Genomic DNA, 19,479 nt, shown 5'->3' with positions numbered 1-19,479 from the left:
GACCAAAAGGATGCCACCAGGCATTCAGAAGTGGCTGTCTGAAGAAGACAAAGTTCTCACCTTTGCATTCAGAGATGCTCCTAGAGTGCAGATACTCTGTATAGCTACCAGATGGACAACTTTTGCATTCCAGCTGCCCTTCCTCATCTTGGTAGGATCCAGTCCAGCAGCTTTCACAGGTATGATGCTCCAGGGAGTAATAGGTACCCAAAGGGCAGTTGACTGTAACGTTGGAAACATAAGGTTCCCCTCAGAGTCCACAATCATAAATACTTGTCTTGCCTCTGGAATTCCCATTTAGGCAAACCCTGTTTATCCGAAACATGCCTCTCTTCCTCAGCAAATGGGGCATCTCTCTGGAACACTGCAAATATCTCACAGGAAATGGAATCCAGTTCCCTATCTAAGCTACACATCACCCACAAGACTAATAGGGTTAAAAGACTGCATACCAAACACTATTTTCCTGTGTATCACTAAGTGTGGATATGCCTGATTTCCCCGTGGGAGTGGAATCCTGGGTACAAAAGTGTCCTTTTTCCATGGATCTTGGTTAGGAACATAAACATCCTCTGGAAGTCAAACTGTGCAAAGCATTTTTGCAGTTTATTGTTCTGGGACACCACGAGCACTGGACTGTGTCAAACCATAACCCTCTGCAAACATCCTCTAAAACCTTGTTTTTCAAAAGGATTCTAAATACATGTAAGGAGCAAGTCATCTGGCTTACCACACATTCTCCCCCTCAGCACAGAACCAGGCCTGCAGAAAAGAAAGGCCTTCTCGGTCTCCAGTGAGTTGCTGTCCGCTACTATGAGTTCGGATGCAAACTGAAAAGAATACATGGGCTCCTTATTGAGAGTCCTATTCAGCCTGTTCGTGATCATCTCCAGAGTTTTCAGGAGCCGTCGCTGGTTCTCCAGTTCCAGTGTATCATTCCTTTCATCAGGCAGTGGCACGCTAGCTGGGATATGAACAGAGAACACAAAAAGCACAGACTTCAGAGACAGCATTTCCAGCGTACTCTGGAGCATACCAAGAGCGCAACAAGCAAGCTTGCCAGTGGGGAGTGGAAAGGAGGCCATGTGCACAACGCTCCCAATGAACATGAGGCTGTGGTGTTCCGCCAAGCAGAAAGTCTGTGAGGAAATGGGGCTACGAACGTCTGCAGAAAACCGTCATCTAAATCTCCAACAGGCTTTGTGAACTGAAGGCTAAGTTTTACTTAGACTTTCTTTACTTACTTTCTAATACATCAGAATGTATTAGAAACATGTTTTTTAAAAAGAGGAAGTAGGAGAAGGATGGTATTTTGACTTCTCTCACCTGTGATGTTAAATATTAACTTGATTTTGTGGTCAGTCATTGGAACGTTCAGCTTATGCCTTTTGACTCGAGCAGGTGCTGCCTTTACGGAGGCAGAGAGATGCTTGGATAAGTCTTCTTCTTGTGCTGCATCAACAAAATCATCATAGGAATATTCCAGCTGGTTTCCTGCCCCCCAGCCAGCAGGTCCTGTACGGCAGAGAAAGAACAAAAAGACAAGCAATATCACATGGAAAAGAAGTGCCTGTACTTACTTCTAAAATACATCCCCAATGGAATGGGCTCTGTTTGAAGCTCCAGATGATGTGTGCTGGCTTTACCTCTGCACAGGTGCCTATTGTACCAGCGTTTTGACTAAAGAAAAAGCAAAAACCAGCCTCATTCCTAACTGGTATCCTAGAGATCCTGAATCTTGCGCAGTTAGCCAAAGATTTAAAGAAACAGTGCTATAAAATTTACAGGTTGCAATTCTTTCTCTTCCCCTGTATTGCAAGGACCCTCACCTGCCAACAACATCTTCTTAAACAGTTCCATATTGCTTTCTCTTCCTCTTCCTGCTTAATTAAAGACAACATGGCCTGTGCCACATGTCTCCATTGCATCTTCTTCTCACAACCCCTGAACAGTTCTATCATTGTCTGCTGGTAGCATTACCTTATGTGCTTATTCCCCGCCAGACCGGCATTTCCTGTTACACACAGTGAGCCAAATTCACCCCCTGTGTAACATCCTTCACCTACAACATGCTTTCAACAGAAACAATTAAACAATTATTTCTCTACATAATCTACATTTTCATAATGACTAAATCTAGAGGTGTACGGTCAATTTCATTGATCTACCTTTTTTAAAAAAAATATTAAGATAAAAAAAATTTCTGCCAATCACCTGTTAGCAGTCACCTGGGTTATGCTTAATTTACAGTGGAAACTAGGAAAAGTTAACCCCTCAGCTTTGTGGTTAATACTGAGTATTCCACAACTAATTTTTTAAACTGCTGTCTCTTATGACCTGAGACGAGAGTTCTCCTCTCCTGCCTCCACAATGTAAAATCATGAGAAACTCCAGAAAAACAGCAACAAGGTTATTCTGGTAAGAGGTTGACATGAACCAGAAGAGACTAGGACCCTACACGCCATGTCCTCAACACTGCTTCCTCCAAGTACCTTTACAAGTTAGGTCCAGCTACCATCAATGTCATCAATGTTCATCCTTACCCTGATGACAACTACAAACTGAACACCCAGGCCCCCGTGCCTGATGGCAAGCAAATGTGCTCTCAAGCTCAGTGAAGCACGTCTAAAAGGTGAGAATAAGCAGGAAGCTCTACCAAGTAACTCCACTACAAACCTGCAAAAGACCCACAGTCCTATGACAGAGTGTATATTCTGATGCTGATCTGCCAAAATGCCTCCTGTTAAGATAGGCAATGTAAGTTACCTGGTTTTAGCCTCACCCCCATGGGACTCGGAAATGCCAAGGACAACAGCAGTACAACATGGACACTATACTGTTCAAAAATGGACTGAAAATGACAACTTACTTGGCATAAAGTGAAGTGGGAACAATCACTAGGACTGTCACAACTTTGATGGCTACAGCCATCCTTCAAAATTTGCCCTTGTAGACAGGAAGTCATTTCTCAGCTAATAAGCAAGCTTAAGCTCGCACAGCTTTACACTGTGAGGGTTCTATGCTGATCTGAACCAGCATCAAGGATGCTCCTCATTTTCTTAATAATCTCCAGAACCATCTATTGTATTTTTTCAGTATTTTGTTTTGAAACTGTACGTTTTTTAAAAGTTGCTTTCTTCCAGGCTAACCAAGCAGGTTTGTAGGACTCTGCATGTGTGTGTACCTTTTTCCCCTCCTCCTCATGAGGCATTTCAGTAAACTTTTCCTCTACACTATATAGAAAGCAGTGTCAAAACCAGAGTGAATAGTTCCATAATAATGTTATAAAAACTATTACATAATTGCTCACTATCTTAAGACCTCTATAGTTATTTTTAAAAAATATCTCACACAACACTTGCATACTTCATTACAAAAGGAATGATGCTGCGTTAAACATGGATGGCTAAAAATCTATGCAATCAATAATTACCAATGGCAAATCCATTTTCGTAATCGTAATTATATTCCAAGCAATGTTTCTGTGTCTGATCTTCCAATCTGCAGTCAATATCATCAACATCATTACAGAATGATGGGACCTTCCAACATAAAGAATAACAACATTAAAAAATAAAACCACATAGCCCCGTCCCCCGACTTATAAAAACTTCTAGTTAAAATGTAAAGCACTGGTCCTGCCAGTAACACTAGATTTCCCCTTTCATGTCCCTCATAACCCTGGCAAGGTCTGCTGAAAGAAGTATGTTCTATTGATAAAGCCGGGAAATAAGAGGGCAAGTTGTACGCATACAAGCTCTTTGTTATAGAAGATCTTTTTTACAAGATAAAATAATCAGATGACCATTCAGTTAACCACTACAGAAATAAGTTCAGGCTTGTTTCTCCCTGCTGAAGATGACAGGAGAGTTCATACACTTGAAAACATCTGTCATTTTTCCAGCTATGTAGTATGTTAATTCTGTCAGGTTTACAACAATGCTGTCACTTTGCTTCTAGCTTTCAAACCTTATTTCTTCATACCCACCTCTCCGTACCCATGGAAAGGCACTCATGCATTCCACCAAAAGACCTCAGAGGACAGGGAAAATCATCCGAGAAGGACAGAAACCACGGAACAGAAAACTTGGCAGAAACCTTTCTGGTATTGTTCATTTCTTCTCTCCACAAAAGCAGTGGAGATTAGATAAGAATAGATGAATGCATGATTTTTGATAATATTTGGACTTCTTGCTTTTCCCAGGAAGGTTTCAAGCAAGTTGGGCCCTAGGTCATGTTTTGGAATTGCTTTGCTTTTTTCGTAACAGTTTTTATTGGAAAGATTGCTCCTGCCCATTACCCTGCCCTTTTCAGATGTCTGCTAAAATTTCAAATTCTTGCGAGTAGGAATAGGCATATTCAAAACAGCCTTTCTGTTTTCCCAGATTGCTGCATTTTGATGTAGTTGCTTGGGAAGCAATTACTAAGCAAACTAAGCATTTTTTTCTTGTATCTTTTGCTTGCTGATAGTAACAGTCTAAGCACTGGAAACCGGTGGCAGCTGGCTCTTAGGGGAATGGAACAGAAATAAAACCAGCCAAGATTTCTCTACTGGAAGAGAACAAACTTGAAGCAAGGCAAGACATTAACAGATATTTAGGTTCAAGATTGCCTGAAGTAATGCCTGAATGTAAGTTTTCAGCCATTTGACAAGGGCTACTGACATATATTCCAAAACAAAGGAGTTTGTCCTTTAACTGTATGTGCTAACGATGCTTTTTAGGTAGTAGACAAGCTTTTAGCATACGGGCCTTGTCCTGTAAGAAATCTGTAAATGCCCAGTGTTCTCTTCTGGTGCAATGCTATCACACTAGGCCTGGACATCCAATCCTGAGACCACAACTCAAAGTCCTGCTGCTTCTGCTTTGCAGCTGAGGACAGATTTGTGGATTAAGAGGGAAGACTGTGATACTGCAGTGGAAAGCAAGAGACATGGTAGAGAAGGAACATGCTACCCTTTCAAATTCAGTGCTACGCAGTTCTTAATGGTAAGACTGAGAACTCAGAAACTCAAGAGATGTGAGCAAATTATTTAAATCACTACTCCTGGATTTAAGTTGAAGATGTCCCTGCTCATTGCTGGAAGGTTGGACTTCAAGGTCCTTTAAAGGTCTCTTCCAACCCAAATTATTCTATGATTCTATGGCTTAGGCATCAAATGTGGAATTTATCTAGTTGTATAACAGGTATATTAGTTTATATTATATGGATATATGCTATACATATTCTATGTAAAGTACATATATTTTATAATCACACCCAACTTTTAAAAACAACACTGAGGTTAGCGAACAATTGACTGGGGTTTTCAAAACTATACAGATTCTCTTTGGAAGCCTATGAAAATCTATGAGTGCCAAGTCCCTAAGCTACTTGCACATTTCTATAAATTCTGTCCTGTGAAACTCCACGTTGAAGACTGAATGAATTACATTAAAATACCAGTGAATCATCTTTATTTTTAAAGGGGACTCGTCATCTTCTGAAAAAGCACAAATTTCATTTATGGGTTTCTGTTATATTTTCCTCGAACGAAATTAGTTAGCTGGGAAAAGTAACAATGAGGTATATTTTTAAAAAGTGTGTAAAAGGAAGGAGTATTTACTAACCTACCATTTTACCAAGCGCACTTTGGAACGCATCAGTAAAGCTATGTAGAAGATTGTTGTCATCACACCGTGTTGCTTTGTAGAACATCTCAAAGGATTTGAACCCGTGGTTAGCAAAACGATTTACTGAAAAATGTTGGAGAAATAAACTTTTACTGATCAGTTCAACAGTTTCAGAGCTAAAAGCAAGATTGTTCAGGCTAAAACTGGAATTACTAAGCTAAGATGCATTGTCTTTAAATCAGCAACCTAAATTCCCAGTGTTGTATACATGAAAATGGATCACTCATACTTCAGCCAATACAGCTGAATATAGCCCTTTGGCAGGCACTACATTTATTGGGAAAGCTAACAGACATTAAGAAAAAGTTTGTAATTTTTCTATTTTAGCATTTTATTAATGGAAGAAACCTGCGAGCTGTCAACTAAACTCCACACTTGCTTGTTACTGAGAGAGAAGCAATAAATATTGGAAGTCTTCTTAGTAATGCTGCTAGGCTAAATATGAAAAATTCTCATCCAGAATTCAAGCAAATCGAAGTTCCTAAGTGTTCAAGTTACAGATTTTGAATTGCTAGATGGCTCGGAAACATACCTTTCATTTGATCATAGCTGAAACACTACTCTTGTTTGCTGAAACCAAAAAATCCACTCTGATGTAAATGGATGCTACATGGTGCCACGACTGGCTTCATATGTAGCTCTAATATGTTTATTATTAAAATATCACCAAAGCTGGGAAATTCCACAGCTGAAGTGTTGCATGTGTCCATCTCAAAGAAAATACATAAATGCTCCTAATTTGGTGATAATTAGGTATGTAAGGACAGCACGCACTGTGCACTTGGATTGATACGTTGCAAATACTGTTGACATTCCTACTGAAAAGCCACTGTTAGTGTTTGTAAACAAACCGTTTCAAATACCAATTCAAAATAGTGACGGACCTTGCCTACTTTGCCATCTTTGCTATTTTGCAATTCCTGGGATTCAAATTTTTGTGTTTTAGACAGCTTCTGAAATAACACATTTAGCGACGTCCAGGCATTCTTTCACAGTATTTGTAGCAATTTGAATGCAGAGGACAGAGAAGATTTGTTATCACTAAATAGAAGTAATACTTTCTAAAACATTTTTGTTTACTTCCTCATTAGACATAGAGTGTTCTATGAGTTGCAGATTCATTTTAGTAACAGAGAGACTTACAAGAGCAGCCAGGCCACTCTGGAGAATAAGGTGGCTTCCAGACACCATCCTCATATGCACAATAGTAGTTTTCACTTGTTCCTTCTGAAAAGCTATAACCCTCTGCACAGTGCAATGTGCAATTAACTCCTGCTTCATCTGAAGTGCATGTAAAATCACCATTCACAGGCTGAAAGGAGACTTCACAAGGAGAACCTATGAAAAATACAAAGATTTTTATATTGATGAATGCGGTGAAGTAAGCAAGCACACAGGAAAACAGCACTGATAGGGCTTCCAAAAGCACTTAGTATCAACCTGATCTTGCCTCTGTTGAAGTCTGTGAAAGTATTATTTGTTACTTCCGTACAGGCAGGATCAGGCTACTGTTAACTTATTCTCAAACTATGCCACTGCAATTTGAAATCCATAAACATGAAGACTTAAAAAAAATTGTGATACTCAGAAATGCAAGACGCAAATCCTTCTGTACTACTTCTGCAAAGGTACATGCTCAAGCATGTACTTACTAAAACAATACAAAACATTAATCTAAATTTTTACATGAACTTTCATACAATAGATTCTTAGCAAACCATCTTACAACTTAACTCTGAAACTAAGCATTATCCATTCTGCACTATTGCAACAACACATGGACTTGGCAGAATCATTTTAGGAAGCACTGACTGTAAAACTTCAGTTATGGATTATTTTACAGCCCAATTGTGAAGGAGGTTGTGAACGTCTGAAAACATTATGTCACAAACACTGAACCACAAAAAGTCTGAGGTGCTGTAGAACTTGAAATAATACCAATTCTAAGTACTGGCTTGTTCTTGCTAAGATTTACAGCAAATCAGAAATTAGCACATCCATGTGTAGCTTACCTTTTCTAAAAGCTATAACCAAAATTGCAGTTTGCATGATTTTAAATGCTTTCTTCACTAACAGATTTTTTAATACAGATGTCCAACTGAGACATAAGCACTAGAAAGCAGAGATGAAGTAGAATTTTCATCCAATACTTAACAACTTCATAAAGAAGAAAGTGAACTGTGGGGAAAGGTGTCTATGCAACACGCACAAATGCACTAGTACATCTATAGGCACAGGCAACTTCTAAAATATAAAGAGTGTTCTAGTATCTACTACAATATTTGTAGGTGATTACAGAAATATTTCCACAAAGGTTTCTTTTTAACTAAGATTTGAAGACTTCAGTAAACACCTATTAATTCGTTTCATATGGTATCTGTCACTGAGAAACAAATGGATCCATTACCAATGAATCACAATTTCAGAGCTTTTACACCTAATTTTAATTTATAGGACCAAATTCACTGCTGTGCTGCTTCAGTCTTAGGCAGTTTATTCATTGGTACTAATAAATATCCTGACTACCTTCAAGTTACTACAATATAAAATGGGAGTAACTAAAAGAAAAAGTGGAGACTAAATGAAAAAGTGGAGTAGCATTGCATTCTTTATGATATCCAGTTAAAACAATGCCATACACTCTTGATGAGAAGACTAAGAAACAAACCTTTGATGATAATGTGGATCTCACATGTCCTGTTATTGCCAGAGGGATCCACGGCTGTGTATTGAACTGTTGTCTCTCCTTTGGGAAAAAGATCTCCAGGTGCATGACTCCTAAAGACAGTCAGTGGAGCACCTAGAAGAGTTAAAAGACAACCTAAAACACCAGTAAGTGAGAGAGGTTTACTCACACCCAACCTTGACAAATGGAGAAGGAAATGGCAGCAGGTCTTCCAAATTGTATGTTCTTAAATAAGTAAAAACCCTCAAAAAATCTTAAACTCTAAGGGATCAAGGGTGAACAGGTTGGAGTTCTCTATGCTTCCAATGTTGCATGCATGTTTTGGGGTGCACTATCTCACCTGAGTTGTCTGAAAATTGCGGTTCTTCCCATGTTGCTGGGTACTCATTCTCTGCTGCTTGCATGGGTGGTGGAGATCTGCATCTGTCAATTACAGGAGGTTCTGCATCTGCAGAATTTGAAGGGATGGCATGACATTAGCTTACTGAACTGCCACCACACTCAAATGAAATCTATAATTAGAAGTCAGGTGAACAACAGTTTTAAGTTCACATCAGAAGATACAACAAAGTTAGGTAGCACACTTGTAAGCTGCTGCAACTGGTAGATGCTGAGGGAATGGACAAGACATTCTTCTGCTGAACTCATGGTTTCTACATTCTGTTTGCCTTCTAGAGAGCAAACCTTGTTTAACAGGACTGCTGAATAACACAACTGTCTGACAGAAATACTCGAACAATGTATTTGCATCGGTGATGTGGGGGAACCTTGGAAATTTTGTTGGAGTCATTCAAGAAGGAAAAAAAAACATACGATGAAGGCAATAAGTGACAACACAATAAGGCATTTAATCTACCACTCTGTGGAGAAATCTTAACATTCAGAATGAACAGCAGAACAAAACTTAAACTGAACATCTGGGAACAATGACTGCACACTACGCAAACTATGACCCAAGATCAGCAAAGCATTTATTAAAATGGTATTACTCCTGGGCTTATACCTGCACACGTAATGGCCACAGTGACTCATAGTCTATTTCTGCACAAAATTAGAAGGTTTCAACCATGAGAGACTCTTCCCCAGTGATTTTTAGCAGCACTTACCAATAACCTTGACACAGAATGTACAGCTTGCCTCATTGCCCGACTTATCAGCTGCTGTGTAAGTAATGGCAACTTCACCGATTGGGAGAAGAAATGGTGGTATGAAAGCTGGGGTAACGTGAACTGAGACCTTTTATAGGAAAACATTTGTTATTTAAAAAACAAAGCTGGTTAGTAATCATGACACTCATGTTTCAGGGAATGACCACAAAAAGTATCCTTCAATGTCAACCCTAGTCACTTTTAATGCAAATAGCCTCTTCAAGTAATGAGGGAGGACTTCGCAACAGAGTGCTCTGCTAGCCTTCTCAAGAATACCTTCTTTATGGCAACAGGGATTTACTCAGTCACAGTTTGGACCCCAACCTGCTGCACTTTACAGCAATGTGCATAAAGAAAACTCAAGACTGACTCTTGTTTGCCTCACGGCACTGGACACACACTTTGCCAGCTCAGAACCTGCTTTTGTCTGCAGTTCAGCTCTTCAGCTGCAAGGGCAGCAGATCTGGGAGATGGTCGGAGCAGACAGTTGTGGGCTATAAGTACTGACATATCCAATTTTAATATGGACTCATTATGTTTATGAGTCAATAGCCCACAGATGCTTCAAAACATTATGGCATGGCAAAGGAACCCTACATTTGGAGTAAACGACACTTACGTGCCGTCTATGGATCTTTCATATGGGTTAGAACTGTCTTAAAGAACTTCTCTTTAGAAGAACTGGTTTCACGTAAACAAAGCAGTTTATCTGACAACCGTGGCTTTGACAAACCAGCTACGACTAAGAGCTAAGCACTTGGTTCCTACAGTTCAATGAATGACCCTGTGTCAGCAGAGCTACAGTACCTGAGTATGGCTACGCTACAGCAAAAGACGTGTGAACTTGAACCTCTTTTACTAGGATTGCTTAGTTGCCAAGTGCAAAACCGCCTGTGTTCGCAGCAAATTAAAAGCACACACAGAGTCACTGTTCCTCTGCTGACTCATGACAAAATACTCGGTTGCTGTAACTGCTGTAACTTGATCATGTCTGAGCCTGTAGGGAATGTAACTCTTTATGAACAGCTCTGGAGCAAGTTTTCCTTCTAACTCCATCTCCAGAGCTCTGACACGCATAGTAGCCAAGGGCCTGCATCTGAGTCTTGCATCGGATAGGAAAATGAGATTTTTCTTTCTCGCTTGGGAAGCTGAAATGAGCTTTTACTTATCACAGTATGTTCTTGTTAGCCTTTTAGATTAATGAACTGGTTTACTTCCTTCTGAGAAGAGTTTATTAAACTTCTTCACATTCTAAGAGCTCATTTTTAAAACAGCTGTCTCCGTCTTATAAACAAGGGCACATTCTTTCTTTTGACCATATAAATTAACCATATGAGATTTTATGCACTTAAACACCATGCAGAGTGTCCTGTGACTGCACAACACTAACCAAGACAGAAAATGCTGAATTCTCAAGGTACAAACTTTTCTGCAGATTTTTCTTCTACTCCTGGTTGTCACAAGAAAAACATTCTAAAATTAATTTGAAATTGCTAGCTAAAAAAAGACTACCTCCAGTCAAATGTATAGATTTTAACTTGCCTCATCTCCAGAGTTATCCTCAGCTGTTGGTATCTGCCAGCTGATATTAGCAGAGTTATAATGTTCCAGAGTCTCAGCCTCGATATTTTCTGGACAGTGGATCCGAGGAGCTTCAATATCTGATCCAGAAAAAGACAAATTAGTTTTATATGTGTGATAATAGAAATAAAAACTTTATAATGGTTAGACTGCAACTTGTTATAACCACTGTTTTTTGTGCTGCCTGGAATATAAATACACACATTTTTGCACAATTTCTGTCTCTGCCCCTTTTGGATTCTTGCCTACAGGCTCATACATAAACAGTAAATTCCCCTGGGGAAGTGACTATTTTTGTATATCACTGAGCACAATGAGACTCTGGTTTCTACATACAACCATAAAACAATGAATAAGTAAGACAGACTGAACTTGTTTCTCTTATTATTCATCCAGTCATTATACACACACACTCATTAAGAAGGAATGGCTTCTCTATCCTTTCACTGCGCACACACACGACACACACACGTGAAAACACTTGTTTCTAATAATCAGTGACTTAAAAAAACTCCACTATTTGTGACATGGTAAATGTACTATAAACAAGAGAGTAGTGACTCTCAAATTCCCTGGAGCATGGTGTGGAACCCACATGGAAGAAACAATGGCAAGATTTCTGGCACCAGCTGCTTTAAATGTTCCTCAATGAACTCCTGCTACAAGGTATTATGTAGGACAAATGGAGTCTTCTTGTGACATATGTGACAATGCTGGGTAGTTTGAAAGGACTTGTGGCACAATATGGGTAATATCACCATCAACATTTAAGCCTCAAGTTTCTCTGACAAACTTAAAGTACTTCCTCATCTCCCTGGCATGGAGCCTCCCAAAACATTTGTGGTCAGGTTATTTTATTGCTGTAGTGTTGTTTGATAAATAGCCTCTAGACTCATGAGACAAGGATGCATTCAGCTCTGAACTCCTCTATGCCCAGGAGGCTTTAAAACAGCTCAGAACTGATATCACTTATATTTTTATTACTAAATAGTCCTGGTAAAGATATAACTCAGGCAATTAAACCTCTGTAATTAAGAGTGCAAAGTAATAAATACAAGTGATTTTGCCTTCCTCTGAACTCATTCTGATGAAAATTTTATTAGAAATGCACTCTTCTCAATAACTATTAGTTATGGTTCACAATCCCCTGGCCACAGCCTTCAGACTGGGGCAAATTCCATTAAAAGTGAAACTCTGTAAGAAGACTAATAAATAAGTCAGAAAGAAAATGGCTATTTTGAATTGGCCAAATATGTTGGCAGCAAAATAGAGAGAAACAATAACAAGAATGAAAGCAATTGAAATGCAACTGTTCCTTTTTACTAGAGAAGAATAACCTTCAGAGTTTCTTGGTGCCTCTTTTAGGGTTTTATGCACTGGTAATATCTAAAAGCTTGAACCCAAGCCATTCTGCTTTATCTTGGCCCAAGCACTTCTGCTTGTAGCCTTGTTCTGGGATCCCATCAAATATTAAAAACTGTGGTTTGGCATAGGTTTACATAAAAGATTCAGAAAAACAATATGTTGTACATCACAGAGTGGGAAATAATATGTTTAAAGAGAGGGATAAAATCTTCCTGGCCATTACAGGGAAAAAAGTTCCCACCTCAGTTTCTGAAGTGACCTGGCATGATGACTGCTGTAACTATTTTCTGTACTGTTCTTTCACCCAGTGGCTGGCGAGGGCCCCAGTTTGGGGTGAAAGCATTAGTTCTAGGAGCACAATAGTTCATGAAGAGGTGAATAGCATATTCTCAGACAAACTGCACTTTTGCTTCTATCCTCCTATAACGCAAAGCCAAACTCCTTCCAACTCAATATGCATGTGTGTAAGGGAATAAATAACCCAACATTTCTAGAAGAGGTGGGTAAACATGGCAGAACCATACTCAAATACACGTAACCATCGTCTGCCATCTTTATACTCTGCACTTGTGTCAGCCAATTTTGGCCTTCACTCTTGTGTATTGTTGCTTGGCGCATGTCAACAGCCATAGTCAGTTCAAAGACAACTGACATGAACCATCCCGCTATAGTCTGTCTATCAGCCCGGGTTCACACAGTGTTTACAGATTTGCTCTGACTACAGGGCCTACATAAACCTGTGCTAAACCACTTACAGTATTACTATCACTGTTTTTTTACTAGGAGTGTGGGTTCCACTTTGGCTATCTTTAAGCTAAGAGCTTTCACTTTTACTTTGAAATTTTGGATTTACCTGCACATCAGGCCTTTTAGAAGGCAGCTTCCCAACAGCAGACTTGTGAGATGGATCCGAGGAGAGACAGTTGATGATGACCACTATCAGATGGCACTGAAGCAATCTCTGAACTCCACATTTTTATTTCAAACTACAAGTAAATCTGACAACCAAGCTATAACGGCACATGCAACACTTTTTACAGACTGTTTAAATCTTGCTTTCCCCAGTTCAAACCCGTCCTCACTCAATTATTTGCTGTCTGCTTCCCTTCAGTCCTGCACACATGTACACAGAAATGATTTTGTGCTGGTCTCTACCTTTACACTGAGCCTCCTGGATGTTTGCACTCCATCTCCCAAATGAAATGCACCTTAGTTCTTCTCTTGCTCCAGACAAGATGAATCCTTGGGGACAGCTCAGCTGGCACACAGTCCCAGAAACGGCAGGCTGCAGCCCACATCTGGGAGGGAGAATTGTTACACCTGATGGTTTCTGGAGGATGGGGCAACGCATTTCTACAAGACATCAGTAGGACATGTCTTTTAAGTGATGTACACAAAGTATACATTCAAAAAAATCTGCAAATAAAATTATATGGCAACTCAGAGGGAACACAAAATATACAGAATTTTTATGAGTCTTGTATCTGTTGCCTTCTATAGATTTTACACTATCTCTTGAAATAAGAAGGAGAGAAGAAAAAGGACACCCGGCCACGAGCTCACTGTAGGTTAGGAACATGGCATGTAATGTTGCCTACCACATTTCAAACTGAATGAAATTGGTCTTGGTCTTGCCTGTGCTCAAACACAGATGCAAAGACCTGGGGTGACCATAAGTGGCAGCTGATGGTTGCTTAAAGGCTTAAAATGGAAGTTCTGAACTATTTTATTACTAGAATTCACTGCAAATTATAAAGACTATTTGCATCAAAGTCTAAACTTCCAAAAACCACAATGTGCGTAACCAGGTTCAATCGTCACAAAAGCTGTGTTTCATTTTTGAGCTGTTGTTTTTACCTTGTGAGCCAAGGAATGTTATTTTTACTTCAAACATGGAGGTGTTAAACAGGGCAAAAAGGGGTATCCCACAAATGCAGTTCTCTAGACTTTCAGTTGTTTCTTACTACAGATAATAGACAAACACAAAGAAAACCACTTAATTATTTATAGCCAATGAGAAGACTTGTAACTCTTTAGCTAGCCAGTGAGGAAATCAGACAGGACTTCACACAAGGGGCACACAAAGAACAACACAACCCAGCTACAGAAAAGAAAGCTCTGTTTATCTCTTAGCACTGGTTTAATGACACAGAAGTGATTCACATTCAGAATGCTTCACATCCCTTTCCTCTCCTCTCCCAAAATATGCAGTTCTTCTGCATGAATCAAAATTTAAAGAGTCTAAGCGTTCTAAGTACTTCTTGCACTTTAAACTCTCAATACTGAAATTCTGTTTAAAGTCCAAGCAATTAATAACTGCATCATTTCAACAGGATGCAAAGATCACAAGTGTTAACACATTTGTTCACTTCAGGCAGACACTGCTGACTATGCAATGTAGAACAGCTCCATCAGAAAAAAAAAACCCTAAGGTTTGGTTGCTCACCACAGGAAGGTAAGTGACAAATAGCAAAAAGATCAGAAATTGGAAAAAATGATGTTTGAAAAGACAAGCTAAAAGCATTAAGATGCATACTACTAAGGGAACAAGTAGTGGAAAGGCTGTGAAAGGTGTAAGCAAAAAAACTAGAAAACTGCAGCTCTTTGGGAAGCAGTAACAACCCTCCTGGTTGAGATGCTTCCAACAATACTAGAAAAATCGTAGTAGAGCTCAATCCTGAAATATCTGACAAACCTTCAGGACAACCTTTGGTATATCTAGCTGTCTTCTAAGTGGGACAGGTTTTTAGCAGAAAAAAAAAAAAAGTAATAGTGTCGTTTAGCTTTTTTAATTTGTGCTCAATTCCAGAATTTGATCAAGCTGACCCATGAAGTCCTGAGGAGCAGAGTGATATCCATGATATTAGTCATATGGATAGGGATTTAACAGAGAGCAAAAAAGTACTTCTACAGAGAGACAAGAATCTGCTTTCATCTGCAACTGCCTGTGATGAACCATAACACTGTATTATAATTCTTAACATCAAGAGAAACTTCAGTATTGTAATAAAAGAAAAGATTACCAAGCAAATCATGCCTCTTTCCTTCAATCCCTTTGCAAACACAATGCTTAAGGGAAAGAATTGGCCAACTGCAAGTGGAAGTGTGGAGTAGTAATTCTTTCAGCACTAGGTGGCATCAACACCCTGGATGCCATCTGTATTTTTACCTTTCTTCACTAAAGCTGGAACAAAACAAGGAGAACAGTATCTTGCAAAATTCGTTAATTTTAACGTGCTAGGTACTAATCTTTCACCAACGGGGAAGGAAACACAGGAACATCGCTGTGGAATTTTTTTTTTCAAATTGGACAAATGACAAAGCTTCCCTTTTCAGCAGATATTTTGCTTTAAGCCATCTATAATATATGTAACCTACTCAAAAGTAACTCATTGCTAACAGCATCTTTCATGAAAAACTTCAAAATTTAAAACATATGGAACAGCCAAACTTGCATAAACTTCCAGTCTCTTGGAAAAAGATGCATATGACAACAGACCTCACAGAAGTGACTGTAAACAACCCAGGCTATGTTATTACGGTGTCAATAATGGTTACAGCTGGTTGTTGTACAGTCTCAGTGCGCTAACTTTTAAATATGGTGAACTTTGTGCTGATGGGCACCCGAACTGAAAAGCATTCATAAAAAGAGCTGGGAGAGTACCCTGAGGTCCAAGAAATCTGTTTCAAGGTAAGAAACTGAACGTGATTCCACTTTATTTTCTAACAGAACGGTAGGAAATTAATAAATCATCAATTAGTGATGCCTAAATACAGCAGGATTTCTGGTATCTTTTATGTAGCAGATGATAAATAATAGTTAGGAGCTGTTCTGACTAAAAATAAACAGAGAATACCTCCATGATAATGATGAACATTCACAAAATGAGCACAAAGGGTAGTTTTTGAGGAGGATATGATAATTAGTCTTCTGATTTGCATCCTTCCCTGAATAAAACTCCACACTCTGTATTGAACAAGAGTCTCAGCAACCTTGTTCTAAACACCGGTCACAAGAAGAAACAGCAGAGACATTTTCCAGCTAACACTCTTCCTTCTGTGACAATCAGAGGTAACTTTTATACTATATATACTAGATTTTCAGACTCAGCAAAAATAAGCTATTGCCATGAGTAATCTAGGAATGGAAGCAATATTGCATGGTGTGAAGAAATCTTCTGATACAGAGTAGAGCTGGATTTTAATAATCAAAATGCTAAGCTAGGAAGGATGAATTCAACTGATGAATACAGTTAATCTTCCAATTATAATCTTCCAACAGGATTTCAGGGTCCCTTCCTTTTGAAGTTAATTGAAGTTTTTCCACTGACTTCAACAGAAGAAAGATTAGGATCTCTTAACAAACTCTCTTGATAAATTAGTACTTGTGGATTATTTTCACCATTTTAGAGAACACATCTACAGTTACAAGTTTATTCTTGCCTCACACAAAGTCCATATTTTTAAGCCTGCAATAAAACAGCAAAAAATAGCCACAGATTTGAGCCAATTCATCTTACTGGCATCACATTTACTGGACCCAGGTGACATATACTTCACCGTGACTTTCATCAGCACTGGTTCAGCATCTGAATTGCTGGACTTTAAGATGGTGCTTTTTTTTTTTTTGCAGTCTACCCTTGGAAGTGTTTCAACTGTATTTCTTCCTCTTACCTTTCTAAGTTAATTTAATACCTGTCACTAGTCCTAAATGGGTACTTCTGAAATGTACAATCCGTTACTTCTGGAACAGCAGTATATGCTTACCTATCCCTGCACTGCTGGTGTGACCTCTGAATCCTGCCTTAGAGGTGCTTGGTCCCTAACTTGCCTAAACTCTTACTTCCTGGTGGGAGTTCCACAAAAGTGACAACTGTCACAACCTCTACTCAGCACTCACAGTGCCTGGCTACCATACCTTAGTCCTTTTCTGGAGGTCATATTCAGCTTTAAGATGGTAGCTCAAATGCCTGCTTGTTCACATTAATCCGTGGTATAGACATACAGCTTGCAGGTTTCCTACAACGCAGTGTGTGACAGTGTCTTAACACTCACCAGATGCAACAACCTTTCGGTTATCAGCTGTCTGTGCGGACACACAGGTTGTTCTTTCTCCATTTACAAACTCATTTGCCCCTCTCCAACTTTTAAGACCTGTATAAAACATTCATAGCCAAATCCTCACTCCTATCTTAGCTTCACCAGGTAGCAAAATAGGGAGAGTTTCTCACTCGTGACAGCATGTCAGGAAAGGCTGCACTCTGACATGAACAGACGGACAGAGTACGAAAAGATACCTACCCACACACTTTGGCTCCTTCGAATCCCACTGTGAGGTTCCCTGGCAGGTGAGTTTGGCGTTTCCTTCTATTTCATAGCCCTCATTGCAGGTCACAAAACATACTGTCTTATAGGAGATATCAGCCGTTGAACAATTTATGTGTCCGTTTTCAGGAGCCTGAAGTTTAGGACATGTTCGAACTGCAAAGGGAAAAAAACACCAGTTTGCTGAGAATCAGCGGAGTTACACTAGTTTGCCCAGGTTTTCAGGGGTGGGACAGGTACTGGCTTGTACACTAGTTACACTAGTTTGTACAAATCTAGGGAATAGGGCTGGAACAGGGCTGATTTTCTTCAAAGGCTTGATGCCTTCCTCTTCTTGAAACAGCCTTACATTGCATGTATGAGGGTGTGCACACACTTCCAAGCTCACCCAGTTCTGCTAGAGGTCCAGGCGAGCAAACTAACCGTGCTCAGGAATGTTCCTAGCCATCGCAGGCACCTGGCACACAGCGCGTGGCCTGTGCTAGTAAAGTCTATCAACCTTCAAAACAGGATAGCTGCAGGCAAATGGAATCCTGTGGAAAAGCGTGCGTCTCTGGAAGTTTCTAATCCCCCAGCCATGCCTGAGAGTATTTTGGGGGATTTCCAACTGGCAGTCTGGTACGGGCTGAGCACACACCAGGGAAGAGGCTAAGAACTTATGAACAGGGCAGATGACAGTGCCCCAGTGCCCAGGAACGTTCTCAGGCACTCTGGAGCATACTGATGTAGACACAGACATGTGTAAGCCTCTACAAATCCGAACAGCAGACACTCATCGCAGTGGGAAAGAGAGAGGAACAAAGGAATACAAGGCATTCATAGACAACAGGACCATAAGAGATGAAAAGGAACAAATCGGGCTGTTGCTGAGACAAAAAAGACCCTTTCAGGTGCAGGGCTCCCCATGGAGGCAGTCCCGGATGCTCAGCACAGAGGCCTTTCTCCTGCCATGTCTCACAAACACTGCAAGCAGCGTGATGCCAAGGTGAATGCAGTCCTGTGCAGGATGTGTATGCAGGAAGGAAAGTGGGGCATGGAGCGTGATCCTCAGACTGTCTTACGGTTTTGACACTGAATCCTTATGCTGCAATTTAACACACAGCTACACTGTAATTAAGACTGATCCCAAAACAGCTGAATGATAGTAACCAGAAAAAAGTAGTAGCACTGGTATGGCCTGGGTTTATGGTCTTTGTTTCAGTGTCATAAGCTCAAGCTTTTCTACTAAGACCTGTTTCTGCACTGCCTCCAGCTCTCCTCCTCTTCAGACGGTACCTTGCACTTCTGCATTTGTCCCCTTGCTCCCCTCCGGACAAGACTCTGGGCTACATACACAGTACCAGGCCTTTGGGTCCCTAGAACAGCTAAGCTGTACACACCTTCTGTCTGGCCATGACTATGTGATGATGATACACGTATGACAACCAGGTGATAGCAAGCCCAAATGCGTAAAAGCCTGCTGGGGCCTCAGTGCATCTTTTCCTTCAATAATCCATGCTTCTCTTCAATAACCGGCTACTGATTTTCCAAAACCAGTGGAAAACTCATACGGTTGAAAACCCTGCTCTCAGCTGAAGCTGGCAGATACTGCTCAGTATGTTCAATAGTAATTAGGGGGAGAAAAACACACAAGGGCGCACAAGTGTGACTGCTCAAAAATATAATCAAGACGACTGCAGTTCCCTAAACTGTTCTCCCTGGA

The 19,479-nt window shown here is 40.0% G+C and overlaps 1 protein-coding gene across 1 annotated transcript in view; it reads right to left on the bottom strand.

Moving 5' to 3' along the window:
- Positions 1-18,225, bottom strand: part of LOC104625202 (sushi, von Willebrand factor type A, EGF and pentraxin domain-containing protein 1-like) — a gene marked incomplete at its 3' end in the record, with an annotated part of 29,647 nt that extends 11,422 nt beyond the window's left edge. Inside the window, exons 1-11 of the mRNA XM_010292768.1 lie at positions 18,201-18,225; positions 17,754-17,933; positions 11,049-11,167; positions 9,465-9,594; positions 8,699-8,806; positions 8,341-8,472; positions 6,816-7,010; positions 5,614-5,735; positions 3,434-3,542; positions 1,327-1,515; positions 731-964 (exon numbers count right to left, since the gene is read on the bottom strand). Of these exons, the coding sequence (XP_010291070.1) occupies positions 731-964; positions 1,327-1,515; positions 3,434-3,542; positions 5,614-5,735; positions 6,816-7,010; positions 8,341-8,472; positions 8,699-8,806; positions 9,465-9,594; positions 11,049-11,167; positions 17,754-17,933; positions 18,201-18,225 (1,543 nt within the window). The remainder of the gene's footprint in view (positions 1-730; positions 965-1,326; positions 1,516-3,433; positions 3,543-5,613; positions 5,736-6,815; positions 7,011-8,340; positions 8,473-8,698; positions 8,807-9,464; positions 9,595-11,048; positions 11,168-17,753; positions 17,934-18,200) is intronic.
- Positions 18,226-19,479: the final 1,254 nt, after the last annotated feature.

Source organism: Phaethon lepturus, unplaced genomic scaffold, assembly GCF_000687285.1.
Source record: "Phaethon lepturus isolate BGI_N335 unplaced genomic scaffold, ASM68728v1 Scaffold30048, whole genome shotgun sequence".
Taxonomy (NCBI): domain Eukaryota; kingdom Metazoa; phylum Chordata; class Aves; order Phaethontiformes; family Phaethontidae; genus Phaethon; species Phaethon lepturus.
The sequence above is the reverse complement of the archived record's forward strand: the minus strand, read 5'-3'. Positions and strand labels throughout refer to the sequence as shown.